This window comes from Oncorhynchus mykiss, chromosome 3 (assembly GCF_057628025.1).
Source record: "Oncorhynchus mykiss isolate SJ-2025 chromosome 3, ASM5762802v1, whole genome shotgun sequence".
In the NCBI taxonomy this organism is placed as follows: Eukaryota; Metazoa; Chordata; class Actinopteri; order Salmoniformes; family Salmonidae; genus Oncorhynchus; species Oncorhynchus mykiss.
In genome coordinates this window covers 63773585-63791441 of record NC_143024.1, presented here as the reverse complement: position 1 = coordinate 63791441, position 17857 = coordinate 63773585, and the positions used below count along the sequence as shown (strand labels likewise).

General features: G+C 41.1%; 1 protein-coding gene across 1 annotated transcript in view; it reads left to right on the top strand.

The window, feature by feature from the left end:
* The window catches only part of LOC110520175 (contactin-associated protein-like 5), a 119712-nt gene that overhangs the window by 63581 nt on the left and 38274 nt on the right, over positions 1-17857 (top strand). Inside the window, exons 6-8 of the mRNA XM_021597305.3 lie at positions 5628-5812; positions 6046-6189; positions 7251-7518. Of these exons, the coding sequence (XP_021452980.2) occupies positions 5628-5812; positions 6046-6189; positions 7251-7518 (597 nt within the window). The remainder of the gene's footprint in view (positions 1-5627; positions 5813-6045; positions 6190-7250; positions 7519-17857) is intronic.

The window sequence follows — 17857 nt, the reverse complement described above, 5'->3', positions numbered from 1 at the left end:
AACACTGGACCAATTGTGCACCACCTTATGGGACTCCCAATCACAGCCAGTTGTGATACAGCCTGGAATCAAACCAGGGTCTGTAGTGTCACGTCTAGCACTTAGATGCAGTGCCTTAAACAGCTGCGCCACATGGGAGCCCGAAGACTGAATCAAGGCGGTCGATCACATATTGAACTTTAATCGTCTCAGGCCTGTGGCACAACATATTCATTTATGGTTAGATCAGAATTTAGTCAAAACCACAAGTCCAAATCCCCATCTCCATCCATGGCTTGGGAAAGGGCTGATTTAGCAAGCTAGCTACTGCAGGACATCAACATAAGCAGACCAGAAAGAGACACGTTTTTCTGAAAATTATGTTTTGCTTAGGAAGTGATTTGATTGGTGTGAAGCCAAATTCAAACTGGCCTCCCTTGGGGGACGTTTTGCTGCTCCAGGACAACCCACAGTTGAGCTTAGCTCAACGCTGATTGGCCAATTATTTGATTTTTTAACAAGGGAGACCAAGTGCTTGCTGGCATCAATCAATCAAATAATACGGTGACAACATGTTATACTGTTTTGGTCCAGTCAGCATTAGATACACGGGCTTCACATACTGAGACAGAAGGGCTCTGTTTCCCTCGCTCAGATGATTTCGCCGATGAGAGTCAGACACTTCAAATTAATCATATCAAATTGTACTTGTCACATACATATAGTTAACAGATCATTTTGCGTATATAGCAAAATGCTTGTGTTCCTAGCTCCAACAGTTCAGTAATATCTAACAATACACAACCATACACACATCTAAAAGTAAACGATGGCTACAAGGCCCTCCCCCACCCTCCCATCTGCAAATCAGATCATGACTCCATTCTGCTCCTCCCTTCCTATAGGCAGAAACTCAAACAGGAAGTACCCGTGCTAAGGTCTGTTTAACGCTGGTCTGACCAATCGGAATCCATGCTTCAAGACAGTTTTGATCACACAGGCTGGAATATGTTCCGGGTTTCCTCTGAGAATAACATTGACTGAAACACTGACACAGTGACTGAGTTCACCAGGAACTATTGTTCACACTGTGACAATTAAAACCTATTAAAACCAAAAAACGTGCATAGATGGCAGCATTCGTGCAAAACTGAAAGCGTGAACCTGAACACGATGATGAACACAATGGGAGACAGAGAGCTGGTTTCAAGCGCAGGGCGCAGCAGGTGTTTAATGTAAAGGACCACAGGAGGAAGCAGGTAGCTGGGTCCAGGGGCAGGCAGAAGGTCATACACAAGGGGTCCAAAAAGGGCAAAAACTATCATACATGGGAGGAGTAAATCAAAGGAAAAGACAGAAAGACCGAAAGACGTGTGTCACAAAATAAACAATACCTCACAGTGATGGGGTGCAACGAACTGAACTAAATAGTGTGTGATAATGATATACAGGTGTATAGGATCTAGGTGTTTGAGAGTGGGAGCTGGAAAGTGGGCTGGAAAGTGAGCTGCGTTCAGGGGATCTACGTATTTGAGGGTGTGAGTTGGAAGCAGCTGTTACAGTACCACCGCATTTAACCACAGCAAGGGGATTGGAAATCTGGTCGACTACAAACAGTCTAGTTATGCCCTCCATAAGGCAATCAAACAGGCAATACAGAGACTAAGTGGAATCACAATTTAATGGCTCAGACATGAGACTCCAGACAATCGCATATTTTAAAGGGAAAATCAGCCATGTCGCGAACACAGACGTCTTGCTCCCGGACAAGCTAAACACCTTCTTCGCCCACTTTGAGGATAACAGTGCCGCCGACGTGGGCCTCTCCCGAGTACTATGAGCTCTCGTTCTTCGTTGCCGACGTGAGTAAGACATTTGTGTTAACCCGCTTGCCCAGACGGAATCCCTGGCCGCGTCCTCAGAGCATGCGCAGACCAGCTGGCTGCAGTGTTTAAGCACAAATTCAATCTCTACCTATCCCAGTCTGCTTTTGCCACTTGCTTCAAGATGTCCACCATTGTTCATGTACCCAAGAAAGTGAAGGTAACTGAACTAAATGACTATTTCCCCATAGCACTCACTAATGTCATCATGAAGTGCTTTGAGAGGCTGGTTAAGGATCATATCATACCTTGGCATCCATGAATACATGCCACTTACAATTTTAAGATTATAAATAAAGTAATAGATCAATACAATAGATTAGCCCAACCTGTTCTTCATTCACAATTGGTGATTACATAATTATCATTTGCTTCCCCTCACTCATCAACTCATCCATTCTCTCCTTTCTCAACATCATACTTTACTTTCACTGGTCACCCCCAAAGCCAACTCCTCATTTGGCCGCCTTTCCTTCCAGTTCTCTGCTGCCAATGACTGGAACGAATTGCAAAAATCACTGAAGCTGGTGACTTATATCTCCCTCACTAACTTTAAACATAAACTGTCAGAGCAGCTTACCGATCATTGCACCTGTGAATAGCCCATCTGTAAATAGCCCACCCATCTACCTCATCCCCATATTGTTATTTTTCCTTTTGCTCCTTTACACCCCAGTATCTCTACTTGCACATTCATCTTCTGCACATCCATCACTCGTGTTTAATTGCTATATTGTAATTATTTCGACACTATGGGCTATTTATTGCCTTACCTCCCTAATCTTACTACATTTGCACACACTGTATATAGACTTTTCTGCTTTGTTATTGACTCTACGTTTGTTTATCCAATGTGTAACTCTGTGTTATTTGTGTCACACTGCTTTGCTTTATCTTGGCCAGGTCGCAGTTGTAAATGAGAACTTGTTCTCAACTGGCCTATCTGGTTAAATAAAGGTGAAATAAGAAAATAAAAAAATACATTTACTTATTCTGTTGCTATATGTGTGAAAATAGTTTTGTTATAGTTTAAGTTCAGTTTCAAGGCAATTATCGGTGTGATTATCAGCTGGTCACTGCAATTTCAACTGTCGGAAGAAGGAGCGGAACAGGCCCTTGGGAGAAGGAGGGACCAAAGGGGAAAACCATTTTAAAAAATGACCCTCCGTAAACTGGTTATAACTCAAGTTCTGTTGGTGATATTAAGATTCTAACATCAACAGTGTGTGTATAGACTTATTTAGGAAAAGTCAAGGACAGAGGGGAGCATGACAACAAGAAAATGGCAGAGTAATAATAAAAAAAGAGCAGCCAAAATGACATTTTTCTATTTCTATTGTTCAAGGTCTTTTTCACATCGGTTATGGTGAGTGTGATCAGACAGTCATCCGGAAAAGCTGCTGCTCTCGCGCATGGTTCAATGTTGCTTGCCTCGAAGCAAGCATAGAAGATATTTTGCTCGTTTGGTAGGCTCGCGTCACTGGGCAGCTCGCGCCTGGGTTTCTCTTCGTAATCCGTGATAGTTTGTAAGGCCTGCCACATCCAGTGTCAGAGCCGGTGTAGTGGGATTCGATCATAGTTCTGTATTGTCGCTTTGTCTGTTTGATGGTTCTTAGTGCCATCATCGGTTTGTGTTGGTAGATAGACTGGTAATAGAAAGCTACGAAAAATATAGATTAAAACTCTTGTTAAATAGTATGGTTTACAGCTTGTCATGAGATATTCTGTCAGGCGAACAGAACCAAGAGACTTCCTTACTATTAAAGATTGCGCACCAGCTACTGTTAACAAAGACACACGCCACCCCCCTTGAGCTTACACTGCCATTCTGTCCTGCCGATACATAGAAAAAACAGCTAGTTGTATATTAACAATATCCTTGTTCAGCCAAATTTCTGAGAACCATAGGATAATACAGTTCTTCAGGTCCCATTGATAGGGTAGTCTCGAACGGAACCCGTCCAGTTTGTTCTCCAGTGATTGTACATTTGCCAATAGAAGTGAGGGTACTTTCATCAGGGTGCCCGCATGTCGGCCTCTACATTGCTGTCTCTTTCTCTTCTGATTGTCCGGTATTAGGGCCTGGTCCGGAGTGATCAGTATGTCCTGCGCCGCCAACCCTTTGAAGTAGAGATCTTCATTCAAATTGAGAGTAGTGATTGCTGTTCTGATGTCCAGACGCTCTTTTCGTCATAGGAAACGGAGGAAACATTATGTACAAAAATAACACACATAATAGCAGAATTGGTCAGCAGCCCATAAAACGGCCACTATACTTTTCAGCGCCATTCTTCAGACCTGTCTTCAGGTGCAACGTTAGCTACGCAAATCTTCCTCTTACATTACACGTCAGGTAGAGGCTATTAATTTAGCTAGTTACATCACAGCATAATAGCCTAGTTTCATTGCAGCATAGCCTGTCAAGTAAGGACATAGCTATAAACCAAATTGAGCTACTTACCAACAACACACCTGTCTCTGGTTTGACGGTTGACAGGCCAAGTAGAAAGTAGTCAGATGTAATCCATATCCTGGCCATCTGCTCAAGATTGTTGAACAACTTTATGGAAGCCCATTTTCACTACAGTAGCTATTTTCTGAGCAAGGGCAAGTACTAGCCACACGTCTTATCTGGGGAAGAGGTTCCATTGGGTGGGTTCATTTTGCTTGACCCAGTGCCCCGGGTGGGCAGGGTTTGCTCATTTTTTACATTCTATGTATGAAAATACCCTCAAATTAAAGCTGACCGTTTGCACTTTAACTTCATAGTCATTGTTTGATTTTTAAATCCAAACTTTTGGAGTATGGAGCCAATAAATATGGAGGACACTGTAATTCATATCACAGGCCCAATAACCTGTGATTCAGGTACATTGATTCATACATTTCTGTGTCGATTATATTCATGTTCACTGGTATATAGTGCATTCTATGGATGGTATTAAACTACAGTAATTTATGTGGTCTCTATATCAGCCCTTAATACAATTTGGAACTCATCTTTAGAGGTTTGTCAGACTGTCTTAAAATTTTTTCAATCTTTGAAGCTTCTGGCTTGTCCAGTGTTTCCTGCACAGACAAAGTATTGCATCTGCAAAAGTTCACCTCCACGCCATCACAGACTGCTCTTCCCTGGTTGCCTGATCCTGCTGAGACCACTGTCGCCATCTGATCCTGCTCAGATGAGGCATGACAAAGAAGTACCTTGCTGTACATTTATACATTATATTATCCAAGAATAGAGTCAATGGTTCAATAATTCAAATTACCATTATTCCCAGATCCCAGACTGTAGCCTAACCATCAACTCAAGATTAGCCTTTGTTTCACAAAACATTCCCATACACACAAGAACTGTTAAATACTGCTACCTGACAGATACTGTAGCTAGACCCGAGAGCTGAACTGGCTTTGGTAGCTAATAGCTAGCTAGCTAGTTCATTCACTTCAGACAGCACTTCCATCGAGAGGGGATGAAACATGTAATGCATTGGCTAACATTACATGTCAGTTACACTACTAACTCAGCACTGAAGGAATAAATATATATTTCTTTCTGTTGAGTCAAACAGCAGTTATCTTGCCAGCAACATCAGTCAAATAAAGAGTAGCCAGTTTCTGAACTGCTTGCTTTTACAACTTGGAGAAAAAGCACAACACACACAGACAACAGCTGCCTCTGTTAACACACTCTGTGGTGTCCGACCAGTCCTAAATCCTAAAAAGGCCATGCTTATAATTTCAATTTGTTTTTTTTGTCTTCAGATGACACCCGGTTGCGGTTCAGCAGTGGTCGTGTTGCGGTCACTCTGGGCAGTCTTCTGGATGACCAGCACTGGCACTCTGTCCTCATCGAGCGCTTCAACAAGCAAGTCAACCTCACCGTGGACACCCACACACAGCACTTCAGGACCAAGGGGGAAGGAGACTCTCTGGAGGTGGACTATGAGGTGTGTCTATCCAAACATCCATAATATTTCCTTACAGTAGGTCTGAGTAGATTACACCACTATCATCCAGTCAGGAAAAACACATCACCCCAATACCAGGGTGAGATTAAGAATAATACTTGGTCTATCTCGTTAGAACCTGACATCTTGTTTCAACCTGACACCTGACACTATACTTTCGTAGGACTTTTCTTCTATTTCTTTATATATTTCACCTTCTTTCCTCATCAAAGCTCAGCTTCGGGGGCATCCCACTACCAGGTAAGCCTGGCACCTTCCTGAGGAAGAACTTCCATGGTTGCATCGAGAACCTCTACTACAACGGGATCAACATCATTGACCTAGCCAAGCGACGCAAGCCTCAGATCTACAGTGTGGTAAAAGCTTTTCAGCTACTCATTTTTAATGCATAAACTGTAGGCCAAGGCCACATTTATTTTGCGCTGAATTACCAATATATTAACTTATGTAAGTGATAATGCTCCATTGTATTAGAAGTGGAGGTTAACAACACCTAACCTTAGAGAACTAGTGAACCATAACAGTTGTTGCATAACAAATGACAGACTGCGGATAGGTATCCATGTGAATACAGGGTGCATGGCAAGAACCACTTAGAGCTGAGAGAATAGTCTTCTATTTTCTTCTCCTGTTCTTATTTTGGAATGAGATCAGGGCTCAGTGATGAGTTGGAGCAGGAGCTGTATTCAGTGATCCATTCAATATAGAGGTATTATTACCTTCTGTAGCCCGAGGTAAATTGCATTATTTAAGGTAGTCCTCTCGGAGATGTCAGGGCCTTGTGCAGCCCCTAAATGATACATCTTAATGGATATTAACCTTGAGAAACTTTCTGTCTCAGTGGTCTTACAGCCCCAAACACGAAGTGTGATACACAACGGGTGTCACCTAACCTCTAACAACAAATCCGCTAACACTGAAATAGCATTAGCATAAATAAGTTATCAATGATTCGGTGTGAGTTAGTGTCAGCCTATTGAAATAGAAGGATAGTGAAATCAAGTTTGGTTGATTTGATGGAAGAGTCCCTGTGGAGGGTTTGGTGAACGTGCTCCATGTCACTGCCACTCCATGTCACCAGGATCGATGATGTGTTCATCCCCACACTGCTCTGACCTTTTCCTGTGTACAGAAACTCATGTCCTCTGTACTGGCTCTTCCTGTCCCTAGGAGTCATAGTGGGGTTGGCAGTGGCATGTAACCCAGCTCCCTACAGAGTTGATTTTATCTCATTCCACTGTTCTCTCTATTGTTCTATCTCTCTCTTTTTTTTGTTGGTCTCGTACTATACCCGACATTTTCTTTCTCTCTTTCTAGAAGGGGGCCAGTAAGGATTTTTAATTAACCCCTAAATGTTGAAAGTTGATCTTGATCGGAGCAAGGTGACTGTAAGACTGTGTTCCATGTGTGTCACCAGGGCAACGTGACCTTCTCGTGCTCGCAGCCCCAGCTGGTGTCCACCACATTCCTGAGCTCCAGCAGCAGCTTCCTGTCGCTCCCGGCCACGCCGTCTGCTTCAGGAGGCTTCACAGTGCGTTTCCAGTTCAGAACATGGAACCCAGATGGGCTACTGCTCTCCACCCAGCTGTCCCTGGAGCCCCAGAGACTGGAGCTGCAGATAAGCAACAGCCGGCTACGCTTGACCCATCACACGTCAGCCCAGCAGAAAGAAGAGGTCTCCACCGGTGAGGGCCAGACCAACAGCCTCTAGCCTAGCTGTCCCACACTATGGGCTGGAATCAGTGGTTCTGCCTTCTGCCTCAGATTTTAAAAGGCTATTGTATTCTAGTGAAGAAGGCAGAGTATGTTTGTGGTTTTACACAGAGATAGTCTGATAGTGATAGTAAAGATTATGAGTAAAGCTTATAAGAAGACAGAATCCATTCAGTTGGACCTGTGCTTACCTCTGAGTTCACAAACCAGACCTGTGTTCAAATACATGTGTTTTTGAGTATTACATATTTTAATGCTTTTTTTCTGTGTATTTACTTATTTTCAAATACACAGCCCAAAACAAGTACCAAATAGTCGACCAAATTGTATTTGAATGTATTTTTAAAAAATACTTATTTAAAATACTATTGTCAAATACCTGAGTTAATGCAACATAATGTATTTAAGTCCGTGTATTTGAGTATTTTCAAATACTTACCAAGTGTATTTCCAAATTCATTGCAATATTCAACTTCTTGTATTCATGATATCATAGAAAAATTTCATCCTGTCACTTTTTTTGCAAAAGGTAAAATGTCACAGTAGCTGACGTTTTTCTCAATACATTGCCATCAATGGTAAAATGTGAGTGTTACAGGGTAGTGATGTGCAGGTTGACACATAACCCGATGTCCCCACAGGTACGGTGTCTTCGGAAAGTATTCAGGCCCCTTAACGTTTTCAAAATTTTGTTACGTTACACCCTTATTCTAAAATGGATTAAATTAAATAAATCCCTTAGCAATCTACACACAATACCCCATGAAGACAAAGCGCAAAACAGGTTTTTACAAATGTTTGCAAATTGATTAAAAAATAAAAACAGAAATACCTTATTTACATAAGTATTCAGACCCTTTGCTATGAGACTCAAAATTGAGCTCAGGTGCATCCTGTTTCCGTGAGATGTTTCTACAAATTGATTATAATCCACCTGTGGTAAATTCAATTGATTGGACATGATTTGGAAAGGCACACACCTGTCTATATAAAGGTCCCACAGTTGTCAGTGCATGTCAGAGCAAAAACCAAGCCATACAGTTGAAGGAATTGTCTGTTGAGCTCAGAGACAGGATTGTGTTGAGGCACAGATCTTGGGAAGGGTACCAAAACATCTCTGCAGCATTGAAGGTCCCCATGAACACAGTGGCCTCCATCATTCTTAAATGGAAGAGGTTTGAAACCACCAAGACTTTTCCCAGCCAAACTGAGCAATCGGGGGAGAAGGGCCTTGGTCAGGGAGGTCACTCTGGCAGAGCTCTAGAGTTCCTCTGTGGAGATAGGAGAACCTTCCAGAAGGACAACCATATCTGCAGCATTCCACCAATCAGGCCTGTCTGGTAGTGGACAGATGAAAGCCACAACTCAGTAAAAGGCACATGGTAGCCCGCTTGGAGTTTGCCAAAAGGCACTTAAAGGAATCTCAGACCATGAGAAACACAATTATCTCATCTGATGTAACCAAGATTGGCCTGAATGCCAAGCGTCATGTCTGGAGGAAACCTGGCACCATTCCTATGGTGAAGCACGGTGGTTGCAGCATCATGGTGTGGGGATGTTTTTCAGCAACAGGGACTGGGAAACTAGTCAAGATCAAGGGAATGATGAATGGAGCAGTACAGAGAGATCCTTGATGACAACCTGCTCCAGAGCGCTCAGGACCCCAGACTGGGGCGAAGGTTCACCTTCCAACAGGACAACGACCCTAAGCACACAGCAAAGACAAAACAGAAGTGGCTTTGGAACAAGTCTCTGAATGTCTTTGAGTGGCCCAATCAGATCCCGGACTTGAACCCGTTTGTGTAGCAGTGCTCCCTAACCAACATGACAGAGCTTGAGAGGATCTGCAGAGAAGAATGGGAAAAACGCCCCAAATACAGGTGTGCCAAGCTTGTAGTGTCATACCAAAGAAGACTCAAGGCTGTACTCGCTGCCAAAGGTGCTTCAACAAAATACTTAGTAAATGGTCTGAATAGTTATGAAATGTAATTATTCATTAAAAAAACAGAAATCGCAAAAATGTCTAAAAATATGTTTTTGCTTCATCATTATGGGAAATTGTGTGTAGGTTGATGAGGAGATAAAAACGATTGAATCAATTTTTGAGTAAGGCTGTAACCTAACAAAATGTGGAAAAAGTCAAGAGCTCTGAATGCTTCCCGAAGGAACTGTATATCTGAAGGGTGAGCGAGGTTAGGGTAATTAAATATTGTATGGCTAAAGGATGGGTGTATCTGTAGGCTACATTGAGGTTTTTCTATAATTATTTTGTTGTCTATCTGGCATTATTGCGTAAGCCTAAGCTTTAGGGCCTAACCATATGTGTGCCAAATAGCCTACACGCCAATTTCCAAATACTTTTGGGAACTAGTAAAAAAAGTTTGGCGATCCACTCAGGCAAAAAGGACAATGTCGGAGTTTATTTCAAGAAAAAAACTGCGAAATGGAGAGTTTGGGAAGTGGTAAAAGAATATGGTTGCAGTTATGTGTGATGATTGTGTAGCATGCTATACACATTTGACATTCACAAGACGGGGACTTAGAATACGCCTCTGGCACGTCAATGGAACTGTAGCCAACTGCACTGTTCAGATGGGTTAAATGGAAACTGAAATCTGGAGTCTGACTGGAGACTGACTGTAGGTCTATATCCTCTCCCATAACTCCTGCAGAATTTATATTTTTTTCTTGCAGTAAAATCATATATCAAATGTACAGTTGAAGTTGGAAGGTTACATACACTTAGGTTGGAGTCATTAAAACTTGTTTTTCAACCACTCCACAAGTGTCTTGTTAATAACAAATTGTTGTTTTTTGCAAGTTGGTTAGGACGTTATTATATACAGATTATTTCACTTATAATTCACTGTATCACAATTCCAGTGGGTCAGAAGTTTACAGACACTAAGTTGACTGTGCCTTTAAACAGCTCGGAAAATTACACAAAACAATGTTATGGCTTTAGAAGCTTCTGATAGGCATTTTGTTTTATTACCTTGATTTAACTACGCACTAAAGTTAAAAATAAATTATTATTTTCAATGACGGCCTAGGAACAGTGGGTTTAAAGGCACAGTCAACTAGTGTATGTAAACTTCTGACCCACTGGAATTGTGATACAGTGAATTATATGTTAAATAATCTGTCTGTAAACAATTTGGTTACTAACCCAACACTCTAACCACTAGGCTACCTTGCCACCCCAATATCATTTGAGTCAACTGGAGGTGTACCTGTGGATGTATTTCAAGGCCTACCTTTAAACTCAGTTCCTCTTTGCTTGACATCATGGGAAAATCAAAATAAATCAGCCAATACCTCAGAAAAAATTGTGGACCTCCACATGTCTGATTCATCCTTAGGAGCAATTTCCAACCCCTGAAGGTACCACATTCATCTGTACAAACAATAGCACGCAAGTATTAACACCATGGGACCATGCAGCCGTCATACTGCTCAGGAAGGAGACGTGTTCTGTCTCCTAGAGATGAATGTACTTTGGTGCGAAAAGTGCAAATCAATCCCAGAACAACAGCAAAAGACCTTGTGAAGATGCTGGAGGAAACCGGTACAAGTGTTTCTATATCCACAGTAAAACGTGTCCTATATCGACATAACCTGAAAGGCCGCTCACCAAGGAAGAAGCCACTGCTCCAAAACCGCCATAAAAAAGACAGACTACAGTTTGCAACTGCACACGGGGACAAAGATCATACTTTTTGGAGAAATGTCCACTGGTCTGATGAAACAAAAATGGCCATAATGGCCTTAAAGACCATCGTTATGTTTGGAGGAAAAAGGGTGAGGCTTGCAAGCCGAAGAACAACATCCCAACCGTGAAGCACGGGGGTGGTAGCATCATGTTGTGGGGGTGCTTGCTGCGGGAGGGACTGGTGCACTTCACAAAATAGATGGCATCATGAGGTAGGTAAATTATGTGGATATATTGAAGCAACATCTGAAGACATCAGTCACAAATGTCTTCCAAATGGACAATGATCCCAAGCATACTTCCAAAGTTGTGGCAAAATGGCTTAAGGACAACAAATTCAAGGTATTGGTGTGGCCAACACAAAGCCCTTACCTTAATCCTATAGAAAATTTGTGGGCAGAACTGAAAAAGCGTGTGCTAGCAAGGAGGCCTACAAACCTGACACAGTTACGCCAGCTCTGTTAGGAGGAATGGGCCAAAACTTATTGAGTGTATGTAAACTTCTGACCAGCTGGGAATGTGATGAAAGAAATAAAAGTTTAAATAAATAATTCTCTCTACTGTTATTCTGACATTTCGCATTCTTAAAACAAAGTGGTGATCCTAGCTGACATAAAACAGGGATTTTTTACTAGGATTAAATGTCAGGAATTATGAACAACTGAGTTGAAATGTTTTTGGCTGAGGTGTATGCAAATTCCCAACTTCAACTGTACATTTTGACTCGGGAACTGGAGTGAAGAAATATTATTTATTCATTTCACCATCTTGAGAGAATGCAAATGTCCAGTTAAGGATCATCTGTAGAGGAGCTATCTTTATCAGTGTCACGGATTTCCTCCTCTTCTTCCGAAGAGGAGAGGCGAGAAGGATCGGAGGACCAATATGCGGCGTGGTAAGTGTCCATGGTTCCTTTTAATAAGAAATACTACACATGAACACAACTACAAAACAAGAACCGTGAGTGAAAACCGTAACAGTCCTAACTGGTGCATAAAACACAAATACAGGAAACAATCACCCACAAAATACCCAAAGAATATGGCTGCCTAAATATGGTTCCCAATCAGAGACAACGATAAACACCTGCCTCTGATTGAGAACAACTCTGGGCAACCATAGACTTACCTAGACAACTAAACTGAACACAACCCCATTAATCTAATAAACCCCTAGACAAGACGAACACAATAAATCACCCATGTCACACCCTGGCCTAACCAAAATAATAAAGAAAACAAAGATAACTAAGGCCAGGGCGTGACAATAATTTTCATAGAAGCTGATAGTATTTCAACCACATGAAATGTGCACCATGCAGTCAACCTGAAATCTTATCAGAAACACGTTGTGTCATTTTTTACAGCTTTATAATTTCTTACAACTGGTCAAAATGATGTCATTTGGAAATTTTAGAACAGAATATATTTCAATTTGTTTTGTGTAATTACATTTTCTCATTGGTCCTTAAACGGCTTTGCTCTGCAAACGAAGCAGAGATGACAGAGAAAACTTTACCGATGTCAACTTGATTGAACCATTTATTCTATTAATTTATGATATTATTCTGGTGAGCAAAGGTCTATTTCATTATTCTAGGGCAACATATAATGACAGATGAGAAGCTGCATGTATCTAATTATAGACAAGTTGACGATCAACGATCAAATACATGTACCCCCCCTGTCAAAAAAAATGGTCATGTCGTCTTTGACTGTAGCCTACAGCACATTTTCTATATTAGCGGGTTAGGGTCGGATGCCAGCCTCAGATATTTAGCTAGCTCAATCGCAGTCAATGGGCCGTCATAGTTATGTGGGGGCTGTAGGTAATGCTTTTCTTTGAAAGAAAAGCCTTGTTCACTGTGGACCAAATTTTTATTGTGAATAATTAATTGCACATGGTCATATGTAGGCTTGCGTTCATCGGGAGTGTCTGTTCAACAAATTTTGTTTCTAGTCTCAACCGTTCTCCCGATGTCACTCAAAATCACATTAACTCGAGGTCACATAAACTCTAGGCCTTAACCCTAACCCTAGCCTCATGTCCACTCCCAGCTCAACCCTATCCTAACAGTAGTGGTGGTCGGTGCCGTTTAAGATCAGGGAGGGCAATATTTTTTTTATGAGCACAGCCTTATTTCTATCACAGCATATTGGATGACTGTCATTCATATTCCACCCAGCTCAGTGTAACATTGGCTACTACATGATACTTACATTTTCCCTAAATCCACCATGAAGTTGCTACAACCTAGCCTGGTTTACAACATAGGTGCACAGGTAGAAAGAAAAATGAGAGTAATCAAGGTGATAGACAGTGGCACATTCTATACCGCCTTGCACACTCTCGCCTGCATCTAGCTGATCTAGGGTGTAATCATTGGTCCAACAGTTTGAAATTATAATTTCTATTGTACAAATTCAGATATGTTTATCCATGTTTCGTTCCTTTGGCTTCCACTTAAAACTTCTTAAGACTAGGGGCGGTATTTTCACGTCCGGATGAAAAGTGTGCCCAGAGTAAACTGCCTGCTACTCAGGCCCAGATGCTAGGATATGCATGTTATTAGCAGATTTGTATAGAAAATACTCTGAAGTTTCTAAAACTGTTTGAATGATGTCTGTGAGTATAACAGAGCTTATTTGGCAGGCGAAACCCCGAGGACAAACTGTCCAGGAAAAAATATATTTGAGGTCACTAACCCTAACCCTCTTTTCAATGGGATTTTTATGAGGATCTGGATTTCTAAGGCACTTGCTTGCAGTTCCTATCGCTTCCACTAGATGTCAACAGTCTTTAGAAATTGGTTGATGTTTTTCCTTTGAGAAATTAAGAAGTAGGGCAGTTCAGAACGAGGGTGGAGTGAAGTGTACTGTTTGTTAGAGGCGCGTCACCTGAAAGCACGCTCCACTTTGTTTTCATCCGGTATTGAACACAGTTTATCCCGTCTTAAATTTTATCGATTATTTACGTAAAAAAATACCTAAAGTTGTATCAGGAAAGTTGTTTGAAATGTTTGGAACAAGTTTACAGGTAACTTACTAGATATTTTGTAGTTATGTTGCGCGAGTTGGAACCTGGGTTTTTCTTGATCAAACGTGCCAAATTAATAGATATTTTGGATATATAACGACGGAATTTATCGATCAAAAGGAACATTTGTGATGTTTATGGGACATTTTGGAGTGCCAACAAAAGAAGATCTTAAAAGGTAAGACATGAATTATATCGTTATTTCTGAGTTTTGTGTCACGCCTGGCGGGTTGAAATATGAATGTCATGTGTTTGTTTGGTGGGGTGCTATCCTCAGATAATCTCATGGTTTGCTTTCGCCGTAAAGCCTTTTTGAAATCTGACACGTTGGCTGGATTAACAAATGTAGCTTTAATTTGGTGTATTGCTTGTGTGATTTCATGAAAGTTGAATATTTATAGTAAGTTAATTTGAATTTGGCGCTCTGCCATTTCACCGGATGTTGTCAAATCGATCCCGTTAACGGGATTTGATCCCTAAGAAGTTTTAAGAAACATTTTTCAACAGAATCTGCTACGGCTGACCCCATTTTGTCGATTATTCGATTGTTTGGTTGATAGGCTGTTGGTCGACTAAGATTATTTTAGTGAAGTAGTAAAAAAAATATATATAAAAAAATATACATATGGCACCACGAGACACCTGTTGGATTCAGGCCTGTCTGAGAGGACTAATCCATTGTGGATGCCGCGGGGATGGCACACCAGTATCACCAGTGGTACATTTAACATTAATTACCATAATTTCCAATCTACAATGTTTGTTTGGCAATGTTTTACGGCAATTTCTGTTAATGCATTCAATATATTATTATTACAGTCTTACCATTGTGTTTGTAGGAGTGGACACATTATTTGCGTAGCGCACAACCTAGGCTACACTTGTGAGAAAAAAGTTTGGGTTTATTTCATTCCATTTACAAGTATTAATTGTCTTTTGTTAGGAGCATTCCTGTCAGTCTTGAGTAAGAACACGCACCTGTTTACGCATAGAAGTAGGCCTAGGCTACCTGGCCTGCGCGCAAATGTAGGCTTATAAATGTGCCCATTTGGGGATCTGATACTATTTCTGATTGTCTTAACTCACCATTTTTCTTCACCTCAAACATCAAGTAAACAAGTCTGTTTTTACATCCAATGAGAATAGTTCCTCAACCTAGCTTATTTGAAAAATCTTTCCAGCTCTCTCCCTTTCAATAACTATTCAGCATGAATGGAGAAAAAAATGTAATGCTCTGATCCAGTGAAACGTCATTAAAAAGGCCTACCTAATTACTTCTTATCCCTTGGGCAAATAGCCTACAGCTGTGTCTGTCTGTCCGGGAGCTCACTGCCACCTGAAACTCTGAGGGCCCAGAATATTTTATACAATGTTGAAAGTTTGCTAGCAGGAGCTTTTGGCTGGACCAAGTTAATAGTTTCAAGTTCCTTGCAGACAGGCCATGCATATCCAATGGGATTTATAGGATATTCATTTTTATCAGCATATTTTCTACCTGCAGGCTGCAATGTTTTTATTTGATGGCTTTATGTAGGGCAATTTTTTACATAATGGCAATGGCAATAGAAGTTACTTTTATATTTGTATCGTTTTCATTTAGCTATCATTTTGAATAACCACATGACACATGAAATGAATCTGTTCCATGAAAATCATAACTGGCACGCAGATGGTATACCAGAAATGGTATGATAACTTGCCACTCCAAATGTAAAAGGTTGCTTATTGCCGGCAACTTCCGGAGCATAAGGCCAGCAGCAGCATGCAGCAGAAGCAGGAGGGTCAGGAACAGGTTTTTGTCTTCTGGTGGAATTGATCTCTCTGAATTGATCTCTGGTTCCCTCTAGTAATGTGTGTCTTCATTTTCAAATCGCAGTGCTTAAAGCATTAGACATGCTCAAGTAACGTACATATAGCTAATTCTATTCAAACATAGGGTGGGTCTATATATGGAAAAATACACATTATTTTTTTATCAATAGCTTTTGACCAAAAACAGACAATTCCCGGTTGACCAAGATTTGTTTTAGTCAGGGACAGCCCTATAATCGGCGGGAATGAATACACTGCTGATCACACGCAAACACAGTTCATAGCAGCCACATACAACAGCATGATCACTTGCTCAATGTACTATAATTCCTTATTGCATCTACATGCTCTCCTCCTCTCACCTTTTCCCTTCACTTGTGGACCTCAGTGGAGTGAAAGAAGGAGGGAGATAGAGGGTGAAGGAGAGCGGGTGGAAAGAGAGAGATAGAGAGAGGGGAGGTAGGGAGAAAGAGAAATGAGAGAGAGAGAGAGAGAGAGAGGGAAGGAGGCAGAGGGAGAGGACGGTTCATGCCTGTGATGCCTTTCTCTATGCTTCCATGTTGTGATGTTAATCTTCCCCCATTGAGTGGAATGTATTCACTTAGGAATCAACCCTGTGACACTCATCTTTTCCCATTGACTGCAATGTATTGACATAAGCTTCAACCCGGTGACACTAATCTTTTCCTATTGACTTGAGCTTCATCACTGTCACTAATTGTTCCACATTGACTGCAATGTTTGGACATACACGTCAACCCTGTGACACTCATATTTTCCCATTGAATTCAATGTATGTCATAAACATCCAAACTGTGACACTTGTCTTTTTCCATTGACTGCAATGTATTGAGAAAAAGGTCTGCTTTTCAAATCAAGGTTATCTGAATACTTGTTTTGAAATGTATTGAAAAGTAATTTAAATGCCTGAAATAGTATTTGAACCCAGGTCTGTCACACAAAAAGATAATCATTTGGTTTTGTCCATTTTTTAACAATGGGGAGATGAAATATGCATGGAGGTGGGATTCCTTATTGTTGGATTTAGTTATTTTTACATGCTTATTAGCAAGACATAGCACACAGACAGAGTTATGTTTGACCCGTCTCTGTGTCTGTGTGCTCATTTGAGACTGATCTCACTCACTGCAACATAATCAAGATGTTATCAGTAACAATCCGAGGTCGTCCTCCATCTGTTGCATGTTGGAGGCTTCTCAGAGTCAATGTTTGAACCAGGTGTGCTTTTTTGTTTGTTTCAAACAATTTACTGCCTGAAATCTAGCACATTTAATTACATTCCATTGTAATTCTCCTAGCCTGCAACCCTGCAAGCAGATGGCAAGCACAGAGGGGATTGTAGACAGAGCAGACACACACAGAGCTTGGATGCCCTTCACTGTAAAGGCCTGGGCTTAATTAAATCAAAAACCAAAGATTATACCACTGAGGTTTACCATTGGTTCCTTCTCAGAATGGAACTACAAACACAACAGATGGGGATTGTTGGTGATCCTTTGTTTATTTGGTAATGTAAGGGAAACTATATGAAATGTGTGTGTAGTGTGGAGGGAGATCCATAAAGTCAACATCTGCGAGAGCAACAGAGTGAATGCAGAGGTTTGTTGCAGACAAACAGATTGTATATATAAATATAAAACTGTACATTTTTTTTGTAAATTGTTTTTATAACAGTGTAGTTGCTATGGTAAAATAACAGTGATGTGCAGAGATTGATAGTGTATTTTAAA